This window comes from Mauremys mutica, chromosome 2 (assembly GCF_020497125.1).
Source record: "Mauremys mutica isolate MM-2020 ecotype Southern chromosome 2, ASM2049712v1, whole genome shotgun sequence".
Taxonomy (NCBI): Eukaryota; Metazoa; Chordata; order Testudines; family Geoemydidae; genus Mauremys; species Mauremys mutica.
Genome location: NC_059073.1, coordinates 247,623,842 through 247,651,311, shown reverse-complemented (window position 1 = coordinate 247,651,311; position 27,470 = coordinate 247,623,842). Strand labels below are relative to the sequence as shown.

The 27,470-nt window shown below is 41.5% G+C and overlaps 1 protein-coding gene across 4 annotated transcripts in view; it reads left to right on the top strand.

Moving 5' to 3' along the window:
* DYNC1I1 (dynein cytoplasmic 1 intermediate chain 1) overlaps nt 1–27,470 on the top strand; it is a 241,604-nt gene that overhangs the window by 142,481 nt on the left and 71,653 nt on the right. For all 4 annotated transcript variants that reach the window (XM_045004527.1, XM_045004526.1, XM_045004524.1 and 1 more), the window contains 3 exons: nt 622–784; nt 4,582–4,681; nt 10,080–10,205. In XM_045004527.1, the coding sequence (XP_044860462.1) occupies nt 622–784; nt 4,582–4,681; nt 10,080–10,205 (389 nt within the window). The remainder of the gene's footprint in view (nt 1–621; nt 785–4,581; nt 4,682–10,079; nt 10,206–27,470) is intronic.

The window sequence follows — 27,470 nt, the reverse complement described above, 5'->3', positions numbered from 1 at the left end:
ATTTTGCTTCACTGTTAACGTGCGAAGGGAACTTTAGCTATTTATTTCATTGCCTCACAAACTATCCAAAACAGGAACAAAATTTACCAGTTACACTAGGAAGAAAATGAAAGAACAGAACAAATATTATCTGACGTGAAATCCAGCAGCCCTTTTAATACAATGAACTGTAGTATAACTTTTACCAAGTTAAGAAGATTATTTTATTTTAGCCATAAAAAGTTATCTGCTTTAAAAGGGCATTTAAGACAGGTCCTCTGTTATATAAGTGTTATCCTTTTTCAAGTTTAGTATGGCAATTAATGTCAGTCAGAACTATTTCCTGAAATATGAACGAAGGGTTTATTTAATTTTGGGTCTTAAGTATTTTCCTCTTCAGAATAATAAATATGCAAGATATAGGATCTCTTCTGCATAAATGCCACATTCTGTGAATACAGGAGTACATTTTGATACATTTAAAATAATTCTTAGTAATGATTTTAAATGTAAAGCAATGATTTATTCCTGTCAGTACTGCAATGAGCTTCCATATAAAAAGTTCCTTTTTACTGAAGACTTTGATTCATTTGGCAAGGTCTCAGCTATCTTATTCTTAACTATGTTTTTGTACTTTGCAAGCTCCTCCTAGAGAATTGACAGAGGAAGAAAAACAACAGATTCTCCATTCAGAAGAATTCCTGATATTTTTCGACCGGACAATACGTGTAATTGAGCGAGCTTTGGCTGAAGATTCAGACATATTCTTTGACTACAGTGGCAGAGATGTAGAAGAGAAAGATGGGTCAGTTTTTTATTTTTTTAAATAACACCTCACTCTAATGTATATTGAAGAAAAGCTAATAAAGGTGCATCTTTAGAAAAAATAGAATGCTTTACAGAGAGAGACAATGAAACCTCAGAGGTTGATACATTTGAAAGTCTATAATCAGTGTGTTATACTGAATTATTTTGTAAAATAGTTTCATGCTTGATTGCTCTGATTTCTTTTAAAATTCTTATTAGAGCTAGTCTAAATTTTTTGAATTTCAGTATTTTGACAACATTTCAAATTTTGATGAAAACAAGGAAAATATTGGGGAAAAATGATTTTTCCCTCTGATTATTATTTGTCATTTCATACTCCTTTTTAAACTTTGGACCAGATTTTTATGGGTAGTTAGGCACCTAAAGATGTGGAAAGGCTCATGGGATCTTCAAAAGTGACTAGGAGCCTAACTTCTATTGGAGTTGAAAATCCTCTAATGTTCCTTACTACTTTAAAAATCCGGCTCTTTGCAACTGAGCTACTGACTAGATCATCAGGAGGAATCTTCAGGACAACTTCTTCATTATGATTCTTCTTTATTATAGCACTATCTTTCAGACAATATAAAAAAAATCAAAGTCTTGGTCACCTGTGTTCATTAATATGTCATTATACATTTCAAGGGTAAGGTGTTAGTACTGAAATCTTAGCTAGTTTCCACCTAGAGTAATTGCATTCTGCCTAAATGAGGGCTTGTCTACATGGTTAGTGAGTGTGTGACAAGCCGAGGTGTGAATCTACAACACACGAGCCTGCTGTGCACTAACTGGCCATGTGGACCCTGCTGCAGTGCACTAAAAGTTCTGGGTGCAAAGTGTACACGGCAAAGTGTACTACGGAACATTTAGTGTGTGGTAGCAGGGTCCACCCAGCCAGATACTGAGTGGCAGGCTAGAAAACTGTAGTTTCATACCCTAGTTTCGCAAGTCTTTGTGTGGACAAGCTCTAAAATTCCCCCTTACCTCCCCCCCCCCAACAGTTTTAATTGGATACAGTATTCTTCATGTACTGCCTTAAGCTGTTGGGTAGCATTGCAGTCCACTACTGAACAGCTGCTTCCCTTCACCACAGAGGTTCCTGTGATTCCTCTACACAGAGTTTATACAGCCAGTTAGTAAAATCTGTGAAGTATTTGGATCCAGGTAGCTGAAAGGTGCTATGTAAATGCAAGATCACAATCATTAAATATCTTTAAATTAAAGCAAGAGTTTCTTTGTCTAAAGTTCAAGGAGAATCATGAAGACACAACTTTGAATAGCCCAATCCGTTGAATTCACCCTTCTCCTCGCAGAGCCAAACCCAAGTGGGGTTAGGTGTGATGGAATCTACTTCTCAACTGCCAGCATGCAGGCAGACCACAGGCTGCTGTTCTAGTCTATGGGTTGGAATAATAGCAACTGCTTGTCTGTGGAGCTGCCCAGCCACTGACTCTCTATAAGCATAAATCCAGTGCCCCCTCCACAAGGCTTGCTCCTTTTTCTGCTGTTCTATTTGGTGCTGGTGCAGAGTCCATCTTTCCACACATAATGGGTTTGGAGGTTGTCTTCTGAGAAGTATTAGTGCTCTTTACCAGGCTTCCGTGGGGCTTCCATGACATTATGGTTGCCAAGAATCAGCCTCAATCTCCCGGTGACTATTAAAAGCAATCTGGGAGTTTTTTAACAGGCCAAAAGTCTGGTCGGTGGTGCAGCAGGGCTAAGGCAGGCTCCCTGCCTGCTCTGGCTCCACGTGGCTCTCGGAAGTGGCTGGCATGTCTGGCTCCTAGGCGCACGGGTGGCCAAGGGGTCTCTGCACACTGCCCCCCATTCCCCTCCCAGAGCGCCAACTCCACAGCTCTCATTGGCTGGGAACTGCAGCCAATGGGAGCTGTGGTGGCAGTGCCTGCAGGCAGGGGCAGCAGGCGGAGCCACCTGGCCGCCCCTGAGCCTAGGAGCCAGGCATGCCGGTCGCTTCCGGGAGCTACCCAAGGTAAGCGCCACCCAGAGCCTGCACCTCTTACCCCCTCATACACCCCAACCCCCTGCCTCAGCCGTGAGCCCCCTATTGCACCCAAACTCCCTCCCAGAGCCTGCACCTCGCACACCCTCCTGCACCCCAACCCCCTGCCTCAGTCTCAGCCCGGAGCCCCCTCCCACACTCCGAACCCCTCGGCCCCACCTCCGAGCCCAGAGCCCACACCCCCTCCCGCACCCAACCCCTTGCCCCAGCCCGGTGAAAGTGAGTGAGGGTGGGGGAGAGCGAGCGATAGAGGGAGGAGGGATGGAGTGAGAAGGGGTGGGGCCTTGGAGAAGGGGCAGGGCATTGGCATGGTCTCAGGGGAAGGGTGGGGCAGGTGGCAGGGTAAGGGTGTTTGGTTTTGTGCTATTAGACAGTTGGCAATGCAACCCTAGATTACATCAAAGACCTTACGTAGACCACTGCAGTGAGTGAATCCACAATGAACACAAGAAGGTAACATGTAGTAGGGGAATACATATATAGGACCAGACAGTCATTATAACTTGAGTGGCGATACCTTATGTGGATTTGGAGCTGGGGCATATTATGGCTCAGAAGAACTATATGCATTTCATAGGCACTGTGGAATATGTTGTTTATTATTATTTGAACTGTGGCAGCACCTAGAAGCTCCAGCCAAGGACTAGGATCCCATTTTGCTAGGTGCTGTACAAACCCTAAACAAAAAATGGTCCCTGCCCCCCAAAAGCTTATAATCTAAGTATAAAACAAGAAACAACAGCTGGATACAGACAGACCAGATGGAGGAGCACCAGGAAACAATGAGATCATACTAGTCAGTGTGATAGGCAGTAGTTAAGTTCACCACTTGCCTAACAGTTGTCAAGTTTTTGGTAAGGATTATGGCACAGGAGAGTTTTAAGAAGGGATTTGAAGGAGGATAAGGAATTAGCTTTGTGGATGTTTACAGGGAGCTCCTGCCATGCATGAGAGGCAACATGGGAGAAAGAGATCATCGTTTGAAAATGTAACAAGTGGGTGATGAAGGGTAGAATCATTAGATGATTGGAGGTGGGAAGTGACATCTCAGTAGCATGAGAGAGATGATTGGTGGGGTAGGGATAAGCTGAGAAGGGTCTTGAAAATTAAGACAAATAGCTCATGTTTGACGGATGGAGAAAGAGGAGCCAGTGGAGGGATGCAAGGGAAGGGGTGACAATCAAAGCAATGAACTAGCAAAATGGTCTTTGCTGCAGAATTTCGAATGGAAATGATTGGGGCAAGATTGCATTTGTCAAGTCCAGAGAAGAGGATGTTGCAGTAGTCAAGACATGAGATGATGAGAGCCAGGATGAGACTTTTAGCTGCGTGGGGGGATAGGAAAGGTTATATCTTAGAGATGTTACACAAAAAGAATTGGCAAGGTTTAGACAAAGCCTGAATGTGAGGATCAAGAGAGAGGACAGAATTGAAGATGATGCCCAGGTTGTGGGCCTGAGTGACAGCAAGGATGTTTGTCCACAGTGACTGAGGAAGCTGAATGAGGGAGGGCTTGTGGGGGAAATTAGCAATTCTGCTTTTGGTCAAATATGTGCACAAATTTATTCCAAATGCAAAGATTTGACTCTTCTGTTACTCCCAGGGAAGCTGGCCAATAAGAGCAAATAGCCAGGGACAAGATTATTAAGTGAAAATGACAAGGCTGGGAAAGAGGGAATGGGAAAAGGGGGCAGTCAGAAATCCTTACATTTGTGGTCATGGCAAGTAAGCCTTAGTACTTTAAAGCATATCTTTTGTTGTTTGAATCCACACAGAGATGTTCAAGCCGGAGCCAACCTTTCATTTAATCGTCAGTTCTATGATGAGCATTGGTCAAAGCATCGCGTTGTCACCTGTATGGATTGGTCTCTTCAGGTAAGATTTGCAGTTGTGAACCACATATAAAGCTTTGATTCTGTTTTATTTGGTAAGGTTTTGTTTCATTGACATTAGGCATTAGTTAACAATTGGCTATGAAAGAGTGAGTGAGTGTGTGTCTGTGTATGTGGGGGGGAGGAGATTAGTGAGTATATGAATCTGTCTTTTGGTTGTTTTTGATGTTAAAAATCATGACTTAATATTTAAACTATGTATTAATAACCCTACCCAAATGGTAAAACCTCCAGTTTTCCACTCTCCTAACAACTTCTACCCTACAGTTACACATTTTCTGTACAAAAGTTTGTGGCACATTGAAAGTTTATAATTTGACAACCAAGTAAAGTAAACACAATTGCAGGAAGAAATAACTAGCACAAAGAATTTAATATTTTGATTGTTTTATTTTTCACATTTAATGCCTTAAGAAAAGATGTGGAATGTACCTGACTCTGCCACAGAAATTTTCAGCAGAGCTCTACGAAAACTGAAGGGTCTTACTGAAGAATTTAGGTCCAGCTTGCCACAGAGTACTGTGGTTTTCAGTACTGGGGCTTCCTTCCTGCAGGTCTCTGGGATATACAGAAGCAGTGACTAGTTGAAAGGGGAGCAGCAGATGAGGAGGACATGAAGTATCCCTGCTCCTGAGCACCTTAGGAGCTCAATGTGTAAAAGTTTATGTGCTTAAAGTTGAAGTAGATGAGTAGTGTACATCGATGGGGAGAGGCAGTGGAATAGGCACCCAGTGATTCTGACTAGCAATAATTTTCTCTCCATCCTCCTGTACACCTACTAAGATGCACAGTAGGACTGTCTTTTATCCCTCCATACCAGGTGATGGGTCTTTGTGTGTTAAAATGACAGTTGACAAGGTGAGGAGAAGCAGTGAATTGGCAGGCAGTTAGAATGAAAGGCATTAGAAGCCAGGGAGAGACAGTCCTGCATTAGATCAGGGGGCCCACATAATTTAGTTTTAATGTGTCACATAGGCCATAGTGCCTTGGTTACAGCATACATGATCCAAGATACTTTAGGAACAACGGGATATAATCTCATCTGCATGTGAACTGAGTTTTTTCGTCTATATAACTGACTCCCCAAGAATCAAATTAAGAATTTATTTCTGTGCTTTCATACCTAAGAATATAAATTTTACAAGAGCTATGTACTGGCTTGTGGGTGGCCTTTAAGCACATATGGATTTACACAGAAATCAAGTATAAGCCTGAGGAAATGCTTATCGTGGTTGTTCACTTGTTCAGGAGCTGGAAATTACATGGAATTCTTATCTGATATTTTCCTAACAGGCAGCTTTTAGTAGTCCCAGGACAGCAAGATAAAGCCGAGTTAGAAAACTGCCAGATGTAATTGCTTAGCCCCTCAGGCACACAAGCATGTTCTATTTCCCGCCTCTTTGTTCTGGGGTGGCCCCACCCCGCCCTTCCCTCCCCTCCCCTCCCCTCCCTGCCTTCCCCTCCCAGTTGCTCCTGAGTCCTTATTTCTTTGGCATGTGCAGTTGAGCTATTCTCAGTGCCACTCCACATTTCATTGGGGGGGGCATTCTGGCTTTTCTCATTTCCTTTGTCGTGTACACGTAATGCAGAAGGAACTTGAGCAAGCTTGACGTATCTTACCAAGCAGAGGTTTATGGTACACTCACACTCCCATGCCGACATTATGCAATGCCTAGTGTACCAAATGGTATTTGACCTATCAGGCGAATGGCAGAATACATTACTCAATTGTCTGTGATTAAACTGTTCCTGCAAAGTATGCTGAAGGCAAATAGGTTAACTGGAAAAAATATAAAATGAACATTGATGCCTTGATTAAACACCAGAGGGGTAGCCGTGTTAGTCTGGATCTGTAAAAAGCAAGAGAGTCCTGTGGCACTTTTAAGACTAACAGATGTATTGGAGCATAAGCTTTCGTGGGTGAATACCCACTCTGTCAGACGCATGTGTGCCATGTGTCTGATGAAGTGGGTATTCACCCACGAAAGCTTATTCTCCAATACATCTATTAGTCTTAAAGGTGCCACAGGACTCTCTGTTGCTTGATTAAACACATTATTTTGTTCCCTAGTCACTTGTGACATATTGGTCAGGACATGTGGGATCCCTCATACAACTGAAGTCAATCCAGTAGTCCGTTCATTCTTTTGCAGAAAGTAGGGTAAAAGTCTTAGATCCTTACTCAGCTTTTATTCAGGCAAATGCCCAAATAGGTTCAACTTTCATGTAAAAAGGGACGGAAATCACATTGCTTGGTTTAGAATGAGGTTATATCGGATAATCTAAAGCCAAAAATAAGTGAAAAGCTACAGAGTTCAGACACACAGTGCCTGATCCTTCTTGACTCTCGTGTGATCACCCCAAAGGCAGGCCAAGGGTGGGACATTTTACAAAACTGTCCTTAATGTAGACAAGACCTAAGTATGGTGTTTTTGTCCCTGGGCTGCTCCCTTCAGATAAAAGCATTGTCCTATCGCTAAGTGTAGTGTTTGTCTGTGGGATTTACCCTTGTCTTCTCAAAAGGGGGATTGGTATGCACTCATTGATTGGGGACCTGGGAGTCAGGATTTTCTTCATCAACCCCTGAGAGGTGCCCACCTGACAATTTTCATAGTGCTTCACCTCCTCTCTCAATAGCAATCACCTCTTCAAGTCAAAACTCCTCATAATGGTGGTTGTCCAATTCAATATGATGCCAATCAATGACTGAATATCTAAAGTTGGGACTAAATTTACAAGTTGATGCCTACACTATGACTGCAGAATGCGTACAAACTGATAACTTACAAGCCGGCATTTGTTTGTGCTCAGACAGGCTACCATAAAGTCACTTAGAAACCTCCAGTTGTGTTCTACAGGAAAATGAACTAGCCCCAAATAGGCAACTGTGCCGGTAAACAGATACTTAGGTACACAGTCAAACCGTCTTTACCTCTCTCCCAATCCTAAGAGGGATTGGCTGGTTTCTGGTGTAAAGCAGATCAGGCTCAAGGATGCTGTACTTCGTATCAGGTGCCAATGTCCCGTAAAGGCTGTTCCAGCAGCCAAGGAATGCCGGAATGTAGATGCAACCCACCCATGTTTCCTTTTCCCCAGAATGGCCCATACATTGGAGTTGGGAAAGGAGGTGAAATGAGAGCAGCTATGGCAGCCCTATGCTAACCAAATATTCCCTCACACCTGGGAAGAGGGGTCTGGTATCTGGCCTCTATTCTACTTAGGAATGATAAAACTTGAATAAAAACATAATCAGCTGTATGAAACACTGGTCCATAAAAATGGACCAAATTAGGTCTTTTATATGACACTCAGCTCTACGTTATTGTGGTATTTCTGTTATGGTTTATTTTGCTCCAGAGGAACTTTTGGAGGATGGGGGAAGGGTGAAAAAAGATTTTAAAACATTTTTTAAAAATGGCTTTGTAGGCTTCAAACTAGAAGGAGCCAAATTCATGAAGTCATTATAGTTACATCAGGAATTAATTTGGCCCATTATCTTTATAGAAGCTGTCTGTATTGAAGAGCTGTTTCTCCCAGCTCTGCATTTCCCCTGCACAGTGGTAAATGGCTTGGAACTAAGAGATCTCACCAGCCTTCCTTTGTAATGCTGCAGATACCAGAAGAAGAACTTGAGCTGAATTACTCTTGGTTGAAACTGGAGAGGCTTGATGACAAGTCATTCTCCATGAGGGCCCCATTCGTTTGCCAGAACGCCTGTCTTCTAACCTGGACATGCTACAAAGCTTGTATTTTTATCTTGGGCATTTGGATTGAGGGATAGAGTTTTTTGAAGTACACCTCTACCTCGATATAACACTGTCCTCGGGAGCCAAAAAATCTTACTGCGTTATAGGTGAAACCGCGTTATATCGAACTTGCTTTGATCCACCGGAGTGCGCAGCCCTTCCACCCCAGAGCGCTGCTTTACCGCGTTATATCCGAATTCATGTTATATCGGGTCACGTTATATCGAGGTAGAGGTGTATATGTATGTGTGTAAGTGGGGGATGAGAACACTATAAATGACTTGTTTTGTGTGAGTAGATTATTGCTAATATTATTATTTTGATCTTGATATTTGGTACCTGGGTTTTTAACGATCGTAAAAGTGCCCAGGCCAATTTTAATGGTCACTTATTAGCTTAAATTATGAAATACATAAACAAGTATTTGCATAAAGTATTCGCATAATGATGTACTCATTCACCCATATGCCAGTTATATATAAATATATGTATTTGCTTATTTTTCAGCAAGATTAGGTTAGATTCTTTTGTAATAAAGTAAAAGCAGCAAAGAATCCTGTGGCATCTTATAGACTAACAGACGTTTTGGAGCATAAGCTTTCGTGGGTGAATACCCACTTCGACTACTTGCATCCGATGAAGTGGGTATAGACTAACGTCTGTTAGTCTATAAGGTGCCACAGGATTCTTTGCTGCTTTTACAGATCCAGACTAACATGGCTACCCCTCTGATACTTGTAATAAAGTAGATTTCTTGGTTTTTCTTATTTCTGATGTAACTGAACTGAAGTAAATAGACTTTCATCAGAAATATGTTTGGCTCCCTGTACTTAAATTAGTTTTGCTTATGATATTTGAAAACAATATATTATAATCAATATAGTCTGAAAGTCTAATTCATCATACATGTTTTCTTTGAGATTGAGTGTACTAGAAAATATGGACCTGATTCTTCACTGTAATGAGTGCCCTCAAATCCTGTTTGATGGCACTCTGCACTTCAAAAGAGTACCTCAGCATCTTGCAGAATTAGACCTTGTGCGAAGAAGGTTTTCATTTGTTATTTGAATCTTCTGTGCTAGTTGCCTTGTTCTTATTCTGAAATAAGAAGGAAAAAGCAACTCTCTACCATGCTGAAGAATGTGGACTTCAGAATAAAAGCTGATCTATTATTTGAATATTATGTATATACATATTATATAAATTGATGGAGACTAAAATTTCATAGTCTCAGAAAGGAAATTTTTAAGCATTCAAATTAAATTTTCAGATTTCACTACAGTATTAGTAGAATTTCAGTAAAGGGACCTTTTTCATAGCAAAGTTTGAATATCTGAAGTCTTTCTTAAGTTATACATTTTAGAGAACTACCTACAGTAAATAATGTTATCCTGGTGATATCTGAGAGGACGCTGATATGAAGCCAACAGAGAAATCTTTAAGGACTTTACTAATAAAATATAAAACCAAAGTGTAGCTAAATAGTATGTTTGGAGTGGTGTGTGTTATTATTAAAACCAGATACTTGATACCACATGCAGCGCGAGAAATGATTGCTTCTGTCTCATATGATTTCACATAGTTTCTTCATCCCCAAAACAGAATCTAATCCAATTCATGTTCTCTCGTGTCTAGTACCCTGAATTGATGGTTGCATCTTATAACAATAACGAAGATGCTCCACATGAGCCAGATGGAGTGGCCTTAGTTTGGAACATGAAGTTTAAGAAAACCACACCAGAATATGTTTTCCATTGTCAGGTAAGATTCAGTAAGTCATTCATTTCCTACTAGGCAAAACAGAGTTTGCTATGCAACCCATCTGCCTATTGCTTGGATGAAGAGGCCGAGGTTAAAAATAGACAATTTTGGAAAAAGTACAAGCAGCAGTCTAATGTTTTGAGAAAGCATCAATCCTTTTGAAACAATAATGCAGCCCTGTCAGGGATTGAGTGTCATTCTCTATTTAAAACAATCCCTAAAAGAATTAGTTTATAAAGACCTTGCACTTATGAAGTAACTGTGGTGTACCACTTCCTCATCCAGGCAGCAACATATGCTTTCCCACCCACGTTCACTTCCTTGCATCCTCTGTGTCCCAAGCTGCCTACTCTCACTCCTCTGATGTTCAATGTAATTTTTCAACTTTAAAATGCATAAATATACACCATATTTCTGAACATTCATTTTGCTGAGATCTTGGTAAAAATGACTTAAGCAATATGAGGATTCTTCAACAAATTAGCTTTGACTATCCTATGGGCTATCCAGCTACCATTTAATTTCACTCAGTGCTATTGCATGACCAAGCCTCTTCAGAAGTCTATAGACAATTTAAAAATAGTCTGATGCTTCATTTCCTTGTGCATGTTTACACTTCTTTCCCCATTGTTTTTCTATTTCACTTGACATAGCCTGAAATCATCTGAATTTTCTGCTCATATGCTCCATTTCCATCACATTGCCCAAATGATGGAGCATGGCTTGGGTCAAGACTCCAGCCCCTTTATTAATACCTTTCCATTGTAATTATTTTTGGAATCCTGGCATGCAAAAAACATGTGGAAAAGTTTCAGTCTGTAAAATTTTACAATTGGGGATTAGTAAACTGCAGATTATGCTGTGGTAAAAATTGCTTCTTTTGGAAGAATATGTATTACCTGGCTAGCTGTGTAAACTGAGTGGTCATTTTACATTTAAGGACCAAACATCTTTTGAACTACATTTATGTTTGGACTTTGGTACATTATCAGATGTAACATAGTGGGAGCGAGTTGCTAGAATTGGAGTAACTGCTTCAACCTGATTAAGTAACCTTAAATTCACATGTTTTTCTAATTTACTATCCCAAAAGCAACTCCACAAGAAGCTGGGCCTGCACAGTAAATATGCCATACATATTTTTATCTTTGAAATAAGAACTTTTTTTTCTTGGTATCCTATTTGGCAGTCTGATATGTCCCTTCAACATGTCTGAGAGCATGGCATCCTAATTATGCTCAGATCATTTTAAGATATTCGTGCAGCTTCATGTTCTAAACAAAATATTAAAGTGGAGAAAATACCCATTGCATATTCAAAAGGAATATGGTTTTATTCAAGTTAATGGCCAGATTCTGACCAGTCTTGTGTGGGAAGGGGAATACCTTCCTGTGAGGGAAAGACCAGCTACAGAGAGAATAATATACCCCATGAATTAAAAATCTGCCAGGACATGCACTTTATTTAAAGCTAAACCAGCTCATGGAAATGAACAAGCATTGAGCCAGATTCATCCCTCCATGGGAAACCATCCCCTCAAGGCACAAAGATGTCTTCAAGATTTGACTAATTGAGTTTCTTCTTACTTCTCCCACAGCAGAGAGGGGTAGATCTCCTCACTTTCTGCCATGACATAATACAAGCATTGGGTCTGGACCCGTGAAAATCTCTTGTCTTTCGGGATAGTCATGTAGCACAGTGCCTTCATGCAGAAACTTGGGTTAACCTCTCCTACAGTGACAATGAGCTCAGATTCTGTGTCTATGGGAAATATTGTGTTGCTGTGGCAGGATATCCACAGACATGTTGATGCTCATGTTCTTCAGTGCCATTTTAAGTTGGAGCCAAATTTGAACCATGGTTTCTGGAAAGATATCACATAGAATTTCTCCTGTGTCCCGGATTGGCTGAGCATACCCCATGTGATTTAGAGGGGCAGCAGAAAGCATTTCACTTGGTCTCTTGAAGACAGGCTGTTTTAGCTGAGCTAACTGATTCAGATGGAAAATACCAAAAAAAATGTATGCTACTCAGAGTCTGGAAGTCAGTTCTCTAGATCATCATGTTGTTATTCTATTAGTTAGTGGAAACCAACTGTGTTATTATTTAGCCTCGTATCATATACATTACAGTTTTGCAAGGGAAACATTCCCTGACTCAGAGTCCTGATTCAGCCACTTCACTAAGTCTTGTATCAGCTATGCCCAGTTTTCCTTCAGATCCAGCTGATACTGTGACTGTTCAGCAGTTATAGGTGAACGTACATTCTTCATTACAGCTACATTGCCCAGGCATGACAAAAGTTCTGCCTTGATCAGTTGTCCCCCACAACACCTCCCCATCCTTTGTCTCTGTATTTCCACATATCTGAGGTCTTGGAAAAACATCCATTGATCATAGGTAACCAAAATGTCCTATGTAGGCAAGACACCTGATCTGCTCACAACTGTCCTCCCACAGTGATCACATATTATCTTCCACATAGACTCCATAGACAACACCCTCCATCATCTTCTACTCCACTATGATCTTTAAACTCAGCCTATACAAATATGTATATAATGACTAGAAATACCACCACCTCTATTTAGTTCACCCTGTAGCCATCCAGATATGTAAAAGCTATTTATGAGTAAAACATAGATAAAGCTGTAACAGAAGGACCTACACGTCTCAGGCCTGCATGACAATTAGCTTAGAATAGCTAAGGCAGTGATGACATAGGTGGTTACTAGGTAAGTTGTATTTAACCAGTAGATTGACCTTAAGTCACAAGATAAGGAATACAATAAATGAGTGGTACATGATAGGGAAGGGCAAAGGGAGGTACTGCAGAAGTATACTTTTGGAATTTTAGGAAAGTTTAAAAGTATGCTGAACTTAACCAAAACGTACATGTACTAACTGCAGGTGTACCATGGCAACTAATTGATGTAAGTGCTAATGAGAATAATGTAAATGATTAATTGACCTAGTGAAGATAGGGACCCTAATATTGTTATGTGGAAGTATGTACAAGGAAAGAAAGTTGAAACCATCATTAAATATTATAAGATATTGTGGGGGGCAGCGTAACTGCCTATGAAAGCTAAGACCCAGCCTGTGGGCAGTGGGATACGTTGGAATGACCATATGCAGATCGCTTCTCCTATTCTGGGGTTCCCCAAAAGGGATGATGTGAGTATGCAAGTGTTGGACAATGTTGTATTGGCTCTATCTCCTTTCCTATATTATAGTGGTTGTGATCCTGTTGATTTGACTAAAAAATTTTATAACATTGCTAGTCAGAGAGCACATAATGGACTGTGCTCCTCAAGGTCCTCATTCTGTTGACAACCTCACTACTGTAGCTAATTCGGAAGCAGAACCCTTTCAACTATTGCATAGTAGATAAAAGTGAATATCCGCTTATCAATCAGGCTACAACACTCTCAGTATGCCTCTGAGATACAGCAGATGCAGGCCAGATATGTACCCTTTACTTTGTGCACTCCATATAAATCAGCCACACATGCCAGAGTACAACATTAATAGACACAGGCTGAAGCCTTTCTTTTTCTGCATGGAGGAGAAACAGGAGCTTGTACTTGAGTTGAATATATTGCATATTGAATTGTATTCAATTACATGAAAAGTTTCTAAAATTGTTGTAGTACCTATGAATTTCCTGGACTCCTCGTTGTTATTACCAGTAGGTACATGCTGTGTGGTGATGTTTGATGGTGGAACCTTCACTTGATGTGTGGAACCTTCACTTTTTTATGTTCTGATCTGACTTTCAAATGTTTAGTGTTTACAACATGCTTTATATAACATTACTCTACATTAACAATGTATTTTTGAGGCAGATGAAGTGAGAGGGAGAGATGGACTTTTTGTTTTTTGAATTACCGCATTCCTTCCCATTTAAATGCCTTTTTTATATCCCCTAAACCCAGAATTATATTTTGCTCACTAGTCCAAGTTCTGGTTCTAGTGAACCCACCTGATCATCCACAAAATCAGACTTTGCCTTTTGAATAGCAGCTTTGTAATGAGATTCAGACATGAGGAAACTGGACATTACAGATGTGAGTGTCTTCAGACTGCACAGACAAAGAACCTAAGCAAACTAATTCTGAGAAAAAAATTAATACATTTATGAACCCATTTCAAACCAAGCTCTAGGAGATACCCCCCATATATGGTGTTATAGCATCAGCAGCAGTATGCTTGTGGAACCTCTATAGACCATTAATCAGATAAGTGAACTTCGTCGGACAGAACCTTAAATGATTTCAGCTTTAGAGTAAATTCTGTGAATGTTTGAAATTCCATGTCAGGAGTCATAACCTTACTTCTATATCTTTTCCAGTATATATTAAAGATGGTTATAAGTAAAATTCATTAGAATGGAGTTTAAAGCTTTTTAGTGTTTGGTGTTTATTGTAATCTTTTGTGAGGCCATTGGAATTGCCATAGCTGATCACATCCATTGTCTGCCTTGTCCAGTATTCTTTCTGAAAGTGGTCAGTACCAAATGCTTCAGTGGAAGGTTTATAGTTGCCACAAGGTCAGTTATGCAGTAATCTATCAACAGAGGAGTTTTTTCCTAACACCAGGCAGCTAGGCTCAGGTTTTAAAGAATGTTTAGGCATTGCTGCATTCAGTATTGCAATGCCTAGCTGATTTATGATCCAAAGTCTCATTGTCAAAATTAGGGCACTTGTGGAGCCAAAATCCCTGTGACCGTTTATACGATTTAGGCTTCTGAATTCCTAAATCACTTTTGAAAATGAGATTTAGGCTTCCAAATCAGTTAGGCATTGCAATGCCGAGTGCAGCAACACCTAAATATTTTCAAAAATCTGAACCCTAGTTGTTAGTTATGTCCTGAAGCATGGGGGCTGATCTCCTCATAACAGGCCTGATGAAGAGCTCCGTGGAGCTCGAAAGCTTGTCTCTTTCACCAACAGAAGTTGGTCCAATAAAGATATTACCTCACCCACCTTGTCTCTCTTATTTTAGATATTGTAACTGGTGATTATATTCTTGCTATTCTTATAAACATCTAATTCGTTTTAAAATCCTACTAAGTACTTTGGCCATAGGTGCTGGAACTAGGGGTGCTGGGGGTGCTGTTGCACCCCTTAATTTGAAGTAGTTACTATCATATACAGGATTTAGTTTGGTTCAATGGCTCTCAGCTCCCCCATTATGCAAATTGTTCCAGCGCCCTTGACTTTGGCTCATTAATGTAGTGTGGGTGGCAGTACGTTTCGCAGACTAATTATACGTTGTGTAAAATGTTTGATCATTTTTAAATATGTTGCTTTTTTATTTCTTTGACTATTCCCTTCTTATGTTTTAGAAGGGGAAAGACTAAATAACACCCAGCTCACCTTCTCTCTATTATTTATTATTTTATATATTTCCATCACATTACCTCCTTTTCTCCTTTCTTCAAAACAGAAACAAGACTCCTAGTATTTTTAATCTCTTCTGATTTGGAAATCTTCCTTTGCTTCATCATTTCTTCTTTTTACCTTTCTCTGGACTTTTTCTCTTTCTGGATATATCCAATGACATGCTGCTGCCAGTATTTTAACAAGGGAGTGCCACAAATTGTTTCCTCCTTTAGCTCATCATAAATCCCAGCACCACAAGGGTGCATGTGGTGGTAGAAGTGGAGAGACAGGGAGAATGAGGGACATGAGTTTGTTCATTTGTTTTCCTATGTAAGCAGAAATGTTTTATCGGAAACATAACCAAAGAGAAAGGCAACACCCCTTCCAAGGAAAGATTTGTTAAATGCTTTTCACGGTGAGTGTTTTTTGGTAATCACAAATATACTGTGCATATTGATAATATAGCAGAGACTTCAGCCTGTGTAATTTCAAATGGGAAGGGTCGGGTACCCTCCCTCTGGAACATCATGGACTCCTAGGGCAATGAGATACATTCCAAAAGCAAAAATGTGCACTTTTGAAGTATTATATGAGGCCCCATGAATGAGCCATTCCTTGTAGGGATGGGTTGGCAGCATCTAGAGAGGGAGTGAATTGCAGCATATCACATTGACTCTCTCTTCAGTTTGGTGGCAGCATTTTAACAAGAGCTTCCCAGGATTCCCCTCCACCGTATAGCCTTTTTTGGATGGGGATGACCAAAACTGACCACAGTGGGCCTGAACATCAGCTGGTATAAATCAGCGTATATTCAATGGAGCTACACTGACTTACACTACCTGAGGATCTGACCCAGTATTCAAGGTGATAGCATACCCAGAGCATCAATTCATAACAGTATTACAATATTTTCAGTCTCATCCTCTACTGCTTTTTTAGTAGAGATTAATATCATGTTTGGTATTGTTTTCATTGTGCAAATAAGTGGTAACCTCTGGATTATCCACAAGTGCTAAGATTACTGTTACTCATTGTCCATTGTTTATGTGTGATTAATCATCTGTGTCCCATGATGTTGTTTCTCTTCCCTGATAGGATGACCTAAACTTTAAACAGGATGCAAATCTAAACAAGCATTTGAGGCTTTTCATCCCACCCAGACCTATACCATCCCGGGCCATACCAGTTTTGATAATCTTTTTCAGGTCTGGGATCTTTGTCTGCTCAGGTATGGCAATGCTCTGTCATTCGCTCTCTTGTCCCTGGACCAGAAGAAGGCATTCTACAGGGTGGCCCATGGGTATCTCCTAGGCACTCTGCATGCATTTGGCTTCGGGCCCCAGTTTGTGGGTTTTCTCCAGGTGCTGTACGCCTCCACAGTGTTTGGCTCAACTAGACCCTGACTGAACCTGTCATCTTTGATCGAAGGGGGCATCAAGGCTGCCCGCTGTCAGACCAACTGTACACTCTGGCCATCAAGCCCTTCCTTCTTCTCCTTCACAGGAGGTTGACTGGGTTGGTGCTCCGCGAGCCAGAGTTGTGGGTGTTCCTGTCAGTGTAGGCTGACAACATGCTCCTCGTGGTCCAGGACCTGGACATTTGGCGTGGTTGGAGACCTGCCAAGCTGTCTCTCCGGTGGCCTCCTCTTCCCAGGTCAGCTGGGTCAAGAGCTCTGGCCTGATGGTTGGGGACAAGTGCAGACGAGCTCCTCCCACCCATGCTCTAGGTCACCTGGTAGAGTGTGGGTCCGCTGCTCTATCTGGACATCTACCTTTCCACCACCCATCCCTCCCCACCAGAGAACTGGCACAACTTGGAGGGCAGGGTGGCTAAGCAGCTGTGGAGGTGATGGGACTGCTCTGATGCCTTTTCCTGCAGGGGAGGGTACTCGTGTTTAACCAGCTTGTCCTGTCCATGCTCTGGCACTGGCTCAGCACCCTGAACCTGCAGGGTAACCTGGCTTGCCTTGAGCAGCTAACTCTGGAGTTCTTTTTGCCAGGGCTGCACTGGGTCTCTGCGGGGATTCTGAGTCTCCCCCTGGAGGAAGGAAGACAGGGCCTGCTCTGCCTCCACGGTCAGTTCCATGTCTTCTGCCTCCAGGTCCTGCAGAGACTCCTTTATGGTGCAGGTAGTCCATCATAGCACTGTACCACATGCCTTCCTATTTCTCCTCCGAGGGCTCTAATTTAACCAGACCTGCTGGATTACGACCGGGGTGGGGGGGAGGCCTGGGTGTATCCACTGGTGCTTGGCCAACACATGGGACTCTCCACCCCCCCTAGGATGTACTCCAGGAGGTGAGGGCAGCCTTACCTTCCACCTCTTGGGTTTTCCTTGAAGGGGTCCTGCGGGAGGATGCTCCCCGCCTGCCCTTCACCCCTGGCCCTCTGGATCTTGTCATTGGGCCCCGGCCCCATGAGCTCCCCACAACCACTCCCTCTGCGTAATCTGAGCCAGCTGCGTGAACTGCACCTATCCCAGCTGTACACAGTCATGCTCCACACCTTTCATTTCTTCACCCTTGTGTCCCAGCCCAACACCAAGTGGCAGGAACTCCTACCATCTGTGGAGGGTTAGGCGCCCTGGTGGGCCAGTGTGTATTCCATCCTGGTTCCAAGGCCCGTGTACTTGGTATGGTTCACACACACCCCCAACTCTTGCCTCTTTTGTGGCGTGAAGGAGAACCTGGCACACATCTACCTCACATGCGCCAGATTGCAGCCCCTTTTCTGGCTCCTCCAGAACCTTCTTCTCATGTTCTGGCTGCCCTTTCCCCCACATCTCCTGATCTATGCACACCCCATCCATGGCCCCACAAAGTCACAAGACCTCCTCATCAACCTTCTCCTGGCGCTGGTCAAGGTGGCCATCCACCATACCAGGAGGAGGATGCTGGAAGGGAAGGTGATCTGCAACTGTGGGACCTACTTCTGCTCCTCCCTTTGCTCATGTATCTGGGCAGAGTTCCTCTGGGCTGCATCCATTGGCTCCCTGGATGCTTTCGAGGAGCAGGGGGCGCTGTCCCGGGTTCTCTACTTGGTGTCATCCTCTGGCTCCCTGCTTATGAACCTGTGACCCTCACTCCTGTCCCTGTTTGTCATTAGTTGTCCCTCCTATTGACTTGAGATCTAGATCCGGTAGCTCCTACCCTTAGGGAGGGGCCTTCAGATGTGAGCAGGCTTGCACCCACCCACCCCCAGACCCTCAATAGGGGTTGTTATCCAGCACTCTGGCAGAGACCCTGCCAGTGGATCAGGGAGTAGGTACCTAGATACTAGATTTTAAAATAAATCAGTTACTTCATTAGTGAGGGGGAGAGGAAGCCAGAAGCCATAGGTATTAGCTGACTAGGAAAGGGTTACAAATAGGTCAAACTTCTTTTTCTAATTTGGTGGACTCTTTGTGCATTGTTTTTTACACTATTTAAGAAGTTCTAATCTGTAATCGAAGTGACAGCAAAAAAAGTCATACACTTTATTTGACTATATTTTGATGTATTTTTTAGATGAATACTTGAGCTATTCATTTTCTATTTCTCTGCAGTGACTCTTCCAAACATCTCAGAAGTGCAGTGTTATGTACAAATATGACACTGAAAATCACAGAGTCATAGAATCGTAGGACTGGAAGGGGCCTCAAGAGGTCATCTAGTCCAGTCCCCTGCACTCATGGCCAGACTAAGTATTATCTAGACCATTCCTGACAGGTGTTTGTCTAACCTGCTCTTAAACATCTCCAATTAAGGAGATTCCACACCTCCCTGGGCAATTTATTTATGGGAGAAGTAACTTAATTCAGCATATTTTTATGGAGAAGAGGCTATGTGCAGCAACTTTTATTTCAGGAAGGAGTAATCATTTAAAAGTTCTTTCAAGGAGTCAGATTGACTTTTAGCATAATCACAAACAAATATTTTTTGCAGTTTGGCATCTTTAGTAGCAGCATCTATTTCTGTCCTTTTCCTACAGTGCCATGCAGTCATACTTACTTGGTAGATTCCATGTCTTTAGTAAACTGTCAATTTTTTGTGGGATATGGGCCTTGTGTTTTCTATTTTAATTTCAATAAAAGCTGTCCATGCTTGGAAAATATTGGTGGATTGAGTATAGTAATCAGCCACTTAACCACACCACAAAATGTTTCATTCTTCCTTAGTTTTTCTGTAGTGGCTTCTATACACTGTTATTAAGTTATGTGTTTGACCACTCTTCATTGCTTATCTTGGTGTGGTCTTCCCCTTTTCAACTGAATGGATGGAATCAAAAAGGCATATCTTAGAATTAAATGCACTGAGGTAAGTGAAAGACTATATTTAGCGGCTGGTGTTGGCTAGAGTTGCTTTTTTTTCCCTCATTTGGTTCCTTTGTTGTTGTCTGCTCTTTCAAAGTCAACATAAATTCCCTCAGATATATTATGTGCTCCAGAGGCTTGTTTTCCAAAGGTGCTGAGCACCCAAATGGACAGGAGGTGTGTGTGTAATGGGTTAGCGAGGTGCTGAGGTAATATGTGAAACTAAAACACTCCCTCTCTTTTCCTGCACTTCAGCCTACTTCTCTGCTGAAGCAAAGACCAGAGTTCAGTCCTTCCAAGACTTTTTTTTAAAGTATTACAGTGGCAAGAGGAAGTGCCATACAATTTCTTAAAGAATAAGATTTAAAATATAAATATCTGCAACTAGCATTTGCAATACTTGTGCAAAGTTTTCTTAAACAACTTTCACACATGAACTCTGTTGGTGTTTTCCCACCCAGGTTTCCCCATATTGTTGCTATTACATAAACTTCTGTGGAAGGTATACCTAAGTGCACACACATATACACACACCCCTCTGATCTTTTCACAGAGATGCCCTCTGAGTCTCACATCAAACATGCATGTGTCACCTAGACTCCTCAGAGTCAGAGGAGACTGGCAGCTCCATAGTTCCCCTATAGATCCCTTAGAATTTCTTCAGCATCAACGGTCCAAAGATCTTCATGGCCAGCAGAGTCAGTAGGTGACAGTCTTCTCAGCTTCCAGAGAGACAGGGAGTCTGTAGCCTTGATCCAAAGTAGCACAGGCTCTAAGATGCAGATCTCACCACATGTGCTGTTATCTGCTGAGTCCACAGGGCTGTCTCCAACTCCCCTTTATAACCATTCCCTACTGAAGTCGAATTGGCTCAGCTCTCAGATGGTGGATGGCTGGAGCCCAGCGTACTGTTTGCCCTTAATGGAAACCCACTGCATAACTTCAGAGGCAGCTACTAAGCATGCCCAGTAACCACCCCACACTGGTTCTTGTAGATGCCTCTGGGCCCTTTTAACTAAGTACTCTGCCCTGCCCTGTTCTTGGCATGTGTGCACTAAATCAGGATTGGGAGAATTTCACAGTCTCCCATGAAATGGCCTCACTGTCCACAACTGAAACATATATGTTCTTCTGAATGGGGGGAAGCAGATATTGGCCATGTTATCTGCAACTACGTCAACTGCTCCTCTGCAGAATTGCTCTCCCCAGTACCGGATGTTCCTTTATCAGCTACAGGCTGCTTTAATTAATGGGTCTCCCCATCCCTGCTATCTCTTGATGAAGCTTTTGTTCTCTCTTTTTTTTAATCTGAGCATTCCTTCTCAGTTGAACTCAAACAAGAGTTCTGCATAGGGAATATTTCTATGTCTGCCATCTGGATTAATACCCTTGATCCTAAATTTGGTTAGGAGTGATTCATGCCAACAACCTTGTAAAAACCGATCTTGCATGTACGAGTAAAATTCTGTGTCTTTCACTCCATCCTGAGAATTTCTTGGACTAATATATGTAATCTTCTAAGATACCCAGAAAGTTGATCTCGCGTATATTGATAAATTTCAGAAAACTGCACCTTAAGCTCTGATGCACTCACTATACCTGCTCTTTTCTATTGTTAACCTAGCCATCTTTCCTTATTTCTCTTATCTATTTAGCTTGCCTCTAGCCATTGCCTAGTAAAATAACTATCAGTTGAGCTACTTTTGGATTTTTGATGGTTGTGAACGGCTTCCATGGAAGTCAACAAGAATTGCACTGACTCACTCAAAGGTGGAATGTGACCCATGGGAAGTGGTTTAGCTGTCTCTATTGAGACCAAGGATATCACCCGGATGAAATGTTGTAGGCCAGGACCATATCCTACAATTTATGTTGACACTGAACCTTCACAGTTATTACTGTAATCCACTGGTTGTATCAGCTGCTAGAGTTAAATGAAAAGTAATTCACATTTTTCCACAGTGTCTATCAACTCGAACTCCATTTGAAACTGACTTCATTTCTTTATAATAAAATAATGGCAAATTTCATAACTCAAAGTGTGGGAGGAAAATCTCAAGAAATCTATGATGCCATTAACATTTAGCTCTGTTCTGAAAGGAACTGTGTCCCATAGAGCTATATCCCTTCCCTTTTGTTTATCTTTATACTCCCAATACCTTCCAAAGCTATTTTTCATTATAACTTTGATATATCATTATCTTGAACTGAATCTCACCTTTATATTCTCCTGTAAAGCACCATGCATACCAAGGCTACTGTGTAAATTATAACAACATAATAGTATGCGGTCCATGATGTGTGTGCTAATACAAAAATGAGTGTTGTTTCAGAATTAGTAATTAACACTATGACTCATATGAACACTGTTGAGAAGAATAAAAACAAAAAGAGAGAAGTCAGCTAGCACCAGAATGCTCCTTTGCTTTTAGCAATGTTTAGCATCTATCTCCTTATTCATTTGAAACTCGGATTTCAGTTATTAATCAAAGAATTAAGAAATGACAAGATATTGCTTTTCTTGGACAGAAAATTTTATAAACAGTTACAGCTAAGAGCCTTTTTTGAGGGGGGTAGAGTGTGACATGCTTGAAATGTTATGCTGTCATTTTTAGCAGCCGTGTTTCACTTTTTATGTGTTAAAATTCATGATTTGTAATGAATCTTTACCAACAGCATTCATTTCCTCTGCTTAAAGCTGCAGTATTATTTCTATTAGACCTGATTTAAAGACTATATCAGCCATGTAGCTTATGCTACACATTCTATGATTTTAAAAAATGTTCCAAATCCTGCTTGTCTGATCACTTGCACTGATACCATTTTGAATTACTGCAATTTAATATAACATAATTTGTAGAAAACCTAACCTTTTCATTTTTAAAGTTAGACATGTAATATTTTTAAAAGCTTTAGCTACCTACGGGAGGGGGGAAAGACCCCATTCAAAACCTCTATTTCATTAAAGAGAATTATAGTGATATTGATGGTTTGCAAAAACCTCAAGCGGTGACAGAATCCACAAAGTGTCCTGAAAGGGATACCTTTGCAAAACCATTTCTTCACAGATGCCTTAAATTATTTGATGCTTAAAAAAATACAACATTGTCAGTTTGCTTTAGAATTTGGAGCAAACTTTACTGATAAAAAATACAGATTTGATATACTGTCAGAAAAATAATCAAATCATGTGATTGCTCATGTGGGTGTTTAGTACATTAGGCATTGCAGATTTGGATACATTTTAAGATTTAATTTAAAATGTTTTATGGAGGAAGAAAAAAAGCATAGCTTTCTTTTAGTTAATATGATCATTACAGTGAAAAATTGTTCTTGCACATCTAAAACTCCCGCCGGAATGGGATTCTGGAGGGTGCAAGGAATGCAGTATCAGACCTGAAATCAATAAGTAATAGAGATCTCTCTCTGCAGAATTTTTTGCCATAAAGGACATAAAGCACTGTGCAATTCCCCAGCCATATGGCAAATGATAGATAAACAGCCATAAGCATGACTGTTTTGTTTAGGTTATGTAACTGTGTTCTCTGTGTAAGCTACTTCCAATAGAGTGCATTTGGTCCATATATGAGTAAATTATTTTACCTTATGTTTTTGTGTCTCTGTGGGAGCACTATGTGAACAGTGAAGTCTCATACTGTGTTACCTGGCACAAGATGCAGAACAGTTACTCTTTTGAAGTGCTCTAAAGTCCCCAAAAGCCAAAGAATCCATCACTAAAAGCCTGACTCCAACTGTCCCCTACCTTAGGTCTAAAATCAACAGCTTCCCACCCTCTGCCCCCACAGCTGGATGGCTGGCAAACAGCTCCCTGAAAAGAACTTTTGTATAAGGACAGCATTAATTTAATGATGATTAATACCCCTTGCATTCCATAAAGTGAAAATAAAAGTATTCACTCACTGGTTGAGATGCTGAAATTGTCAATGGAAGATTTTTCAGAGCGTGGCAAAGAACCTTTTGAAAATTAACAAATAGGAAGTGTATGTATTCTCTACAAGTAGATTTTAAAACTGTCAAATAATAGGTGCTACATATTCTGTTCTGTAGGATGAGACATCATTTACTGGAGCTCCGAAGATGATAACTAATCATTTCATTTATGAAGCAATTCTCACCAAGGCATTCATGGTGTCATACAATAATTTCATCTACATTATATAAACATAACGCAACACGAACAATATTACAAAAATGATGACATACCATAAGTCTAACTTGACAAAAACTGGTGAAATTCTATTAAAAACAGGATTATATCTTGAAAAAGTATATTAATGTCCTGGGAAAGAAGTTAACATCCAATTACTTTAGTGTGAAATGCCAAACTAATGTTATGTGTGGAAGAGCCAGAATGCTTTAAAAAAATCTCATAGTGGAGGTAATGAAAATATTTTCATTATCTATAAAACAAAATGCATTAGGGTTGGATTAACATCTATCATTCATTCATTCTGGCTGTTCTTATAACAAGTATTTTTAGTGTTTTTGTGGCTAGGTTATATATTGTGCCCACTCTATGGACACACACTAAATCACTCATCATTTCATGTGAAGAACAAGGTTAATCTTTATGATCTTGTATTTATAATATGTAAATGGAGGAATATTTGGATTAGGCTAACAGTACACAGGAAATGTACAGTATTGCTCTTTGCTGTTAGTTATTTGGGTTGAATCCCTAAGCATATGCACTGGAGTAATGATGCATTGTCAGAAATATACATGGCACAAAAGACATCCTGTCATTGGTGGGGCTAGGTGACCCAGGGCAGGCTATATGTTGTTGCTTATCTGACTAGCAGCAACATGTGCACTGATGTTGTTAGCTAGCACTGGTTGGTGATGTTAGCATGCATGCTGGTGGCCCATAGCCTCACCTCATTCCTCTAACTCTGAATCACATCTCTACGGGCTGTGATCCATATCTGAACACGTTTCAGGGGTGCAGCTGGCAGGTCACCCTTCTGTCCATTGGCAGGAAGTTGCTTGTACCTCTTATAGCTCACAGTAGGCTATCCTGTGCCACTATTTCTCCTTGCACTGTGCTCAGAGAAGGCCCTTCCTCCTTCCACACCATGCTCTTTATCTATTCCATGAGGGGAGGAAGAGTGTGTGTGGGTGTGTGTATGCATGCTCATGTAGTATTGTATGGAAGAAATGTGATTTTTGTCTTTATGATCCGGGCGAACTCATCATGAATGAGTGTAGGATAGCCAAGAGTGGATACTGAGGGCATCCCTAGTATGAAGAACTCTATGGTAGTCAGGTACTGGCTGAATCTTGTAAGTGCTCGTTTGTAGTTTTTATAACATTTGATTGGTTGGTTCATTTTTAAGTAATATTTTAGTAAGAATCAGCACAATATTGCTTTTTGGGTAAAACTGGACTTCACTGAAACACACTTCTAACCTAAGCTCTTTTTTTTGCTACTGAATTTTCCAGTTCTTTAGGTATCAAAAGTTTAAACTGGGTTGGTGTAAAATATCCACCAACAGATCTCTAACAGATCTCATGAGGCCCATCAACCCAGAGTTCTACTCTGATGGAGTTTAACAAGCCCATAGGAGGTGCGTGTGCAGGGAGTTACACCTGGGTGGGATATAGGGTAGACAGTGGAAGAGACTGAATGGGTAAAAGGTGAGGCTTTCAGCCACACTTAAAACGGTAAGTGCCTAAAGTTTTATTTCTAGACAGTTATCAGTATTTAAAGTTAAGATGGGTAGGAGACTGCCTCTTCTTGTCTCCTTCTTTGCCCTCCTTTTCCTTGTAACTGTCAATCCCCTTCATCTCCAGGCCTTTCCCAATTCACTGAACCATGCCTCCTGGCAGGGGTGGCTCCAGGCACCAGCGCGGCAAGCGTGTGCCTGGGGCGGCAAGCGGGGGGGGGGGCGTGCCTGTCACCGTGAGGGCGGCAGTCAGGGAACCTTTGGCAGCATTTCTGCAGGAGGTCTGCCAGTCTCACAGCTTCGGCGGCAATTCGGCGGCGGGTACAACAAAGGCACAGGACCGGCAGATCACCCACAGAACCACCGCCGAATCCGCAGGACCGGCGGACCTTCTGATGAAATGCCGCTGAAGGCTCCCTGATTGCCGTGCTTGGGGCAGCAAAATACATAGAGCCGCCCCTGCCTCCTGGCTTCCTGTACCTTTTATGATGAGCCAAAAAACAGGAAACATTTCAAGACATTGAGAAAGAAATTTTCAACTCCATGAGCCAGATCCTCAGCTGGTGTGAATTGGTAGAGCTATTCTCTTTTACACCAACTGAAGATTTGGCTTCAAAACTTTAACATTTCTTTTCTATTTTTTCCAACTTCTCAGAAAAAAAATAATGTACCTGGGATGAGATGTGAGGCCTGTGAAATTTCAGAGGAATAGGATTTCTTCTGTGAAGTTGCATGGGTTTTTAAAATTGGGCTTATACTGAGAAGCTTCCTTCTTAACTAGAGTGACTACTGTTTCTCCATAATGCGCTGTATGTATAGAGCTAGTATATACATACTGGAACTGTGTCAATCACGGACAAAGCAATAATAATCCTCATGTTTCTTCACTGCTGCTCAAACACAGATTTCCCTGTGGTGGTTTAGTCTGAGATTCCACAATACAGCTGTTTATTTGTAGTGATCTATCTTTCTATCAATGTTCCTAATTGCAATGTTCAATTAATTTTCAATTTTTTTAATTACCCAGTGACACCACTTGTAAATGATACATTACTGGAAGTGATGGCTTTGGGCAAATATAAAGTCTGTCAATCTTAAGTAGAAGGTATAATTAAATCAAAAGATAAGAAAAGATTACTGTAATTATTTTGACAGTGAACTGATAAAAGTTTGCCCAAGTGACACAGACTAAGGAGTACAAAATGTCAACTGCTTAGAAACAATTAGAATAAAACAAAAATTAAACATATATAAAGGAGGCTCTATACCACCTATGGGCTTCTCTTCCTTCCCCCTTAAATCTGAGGTTATCCAGGAGCCAGTTTGGCCCCAAGTATAACTTAATGCAGCCTCAGATACTTCAGTAGCCACCAGGAGACTTTTCTGCCCTCCAGGGATCACCTGAATGTAAGGGCGTCTCGACCAAGCCCACTCTGCCAGCCCATCCACATGTGGAGACACCTCTCCACAGAGGCCCTGAATCAAAACAGAATCCCTGTTTAGGAAAACTCTGAAGTACTTACTTAACTTTAATTATGTTCTTAAGTTAAGCACATGGTTAAGCATTCTCCTAAGGATGGACTTGAGCATGTGATCAAGTAAGTGCTTTCCTGATCATCCAGCCACAAAGCGCAGCCCCTGCCACTGTTTCTCTGCGCTTGCCCAAGGCTACTATGCCCATGTAAAAAAGTGGGTGGGCATGGCCCTCCTGCCCCCTCCCCAGTTCTGGCATTCCTCGACCCCCGGACTATGGGGGGGTCCAAATGTTCTTTGTGCCCAGGGCCCCAATAAACGTTAATCAGCCTCTGCTCCTGCCTCTTCCATGTGTGCCAGAGATCACTAGAGGAGATGGTGAGCTGGTTTGGACTGCAATGCAATCAGCACGTATGGCGGCTTGGATA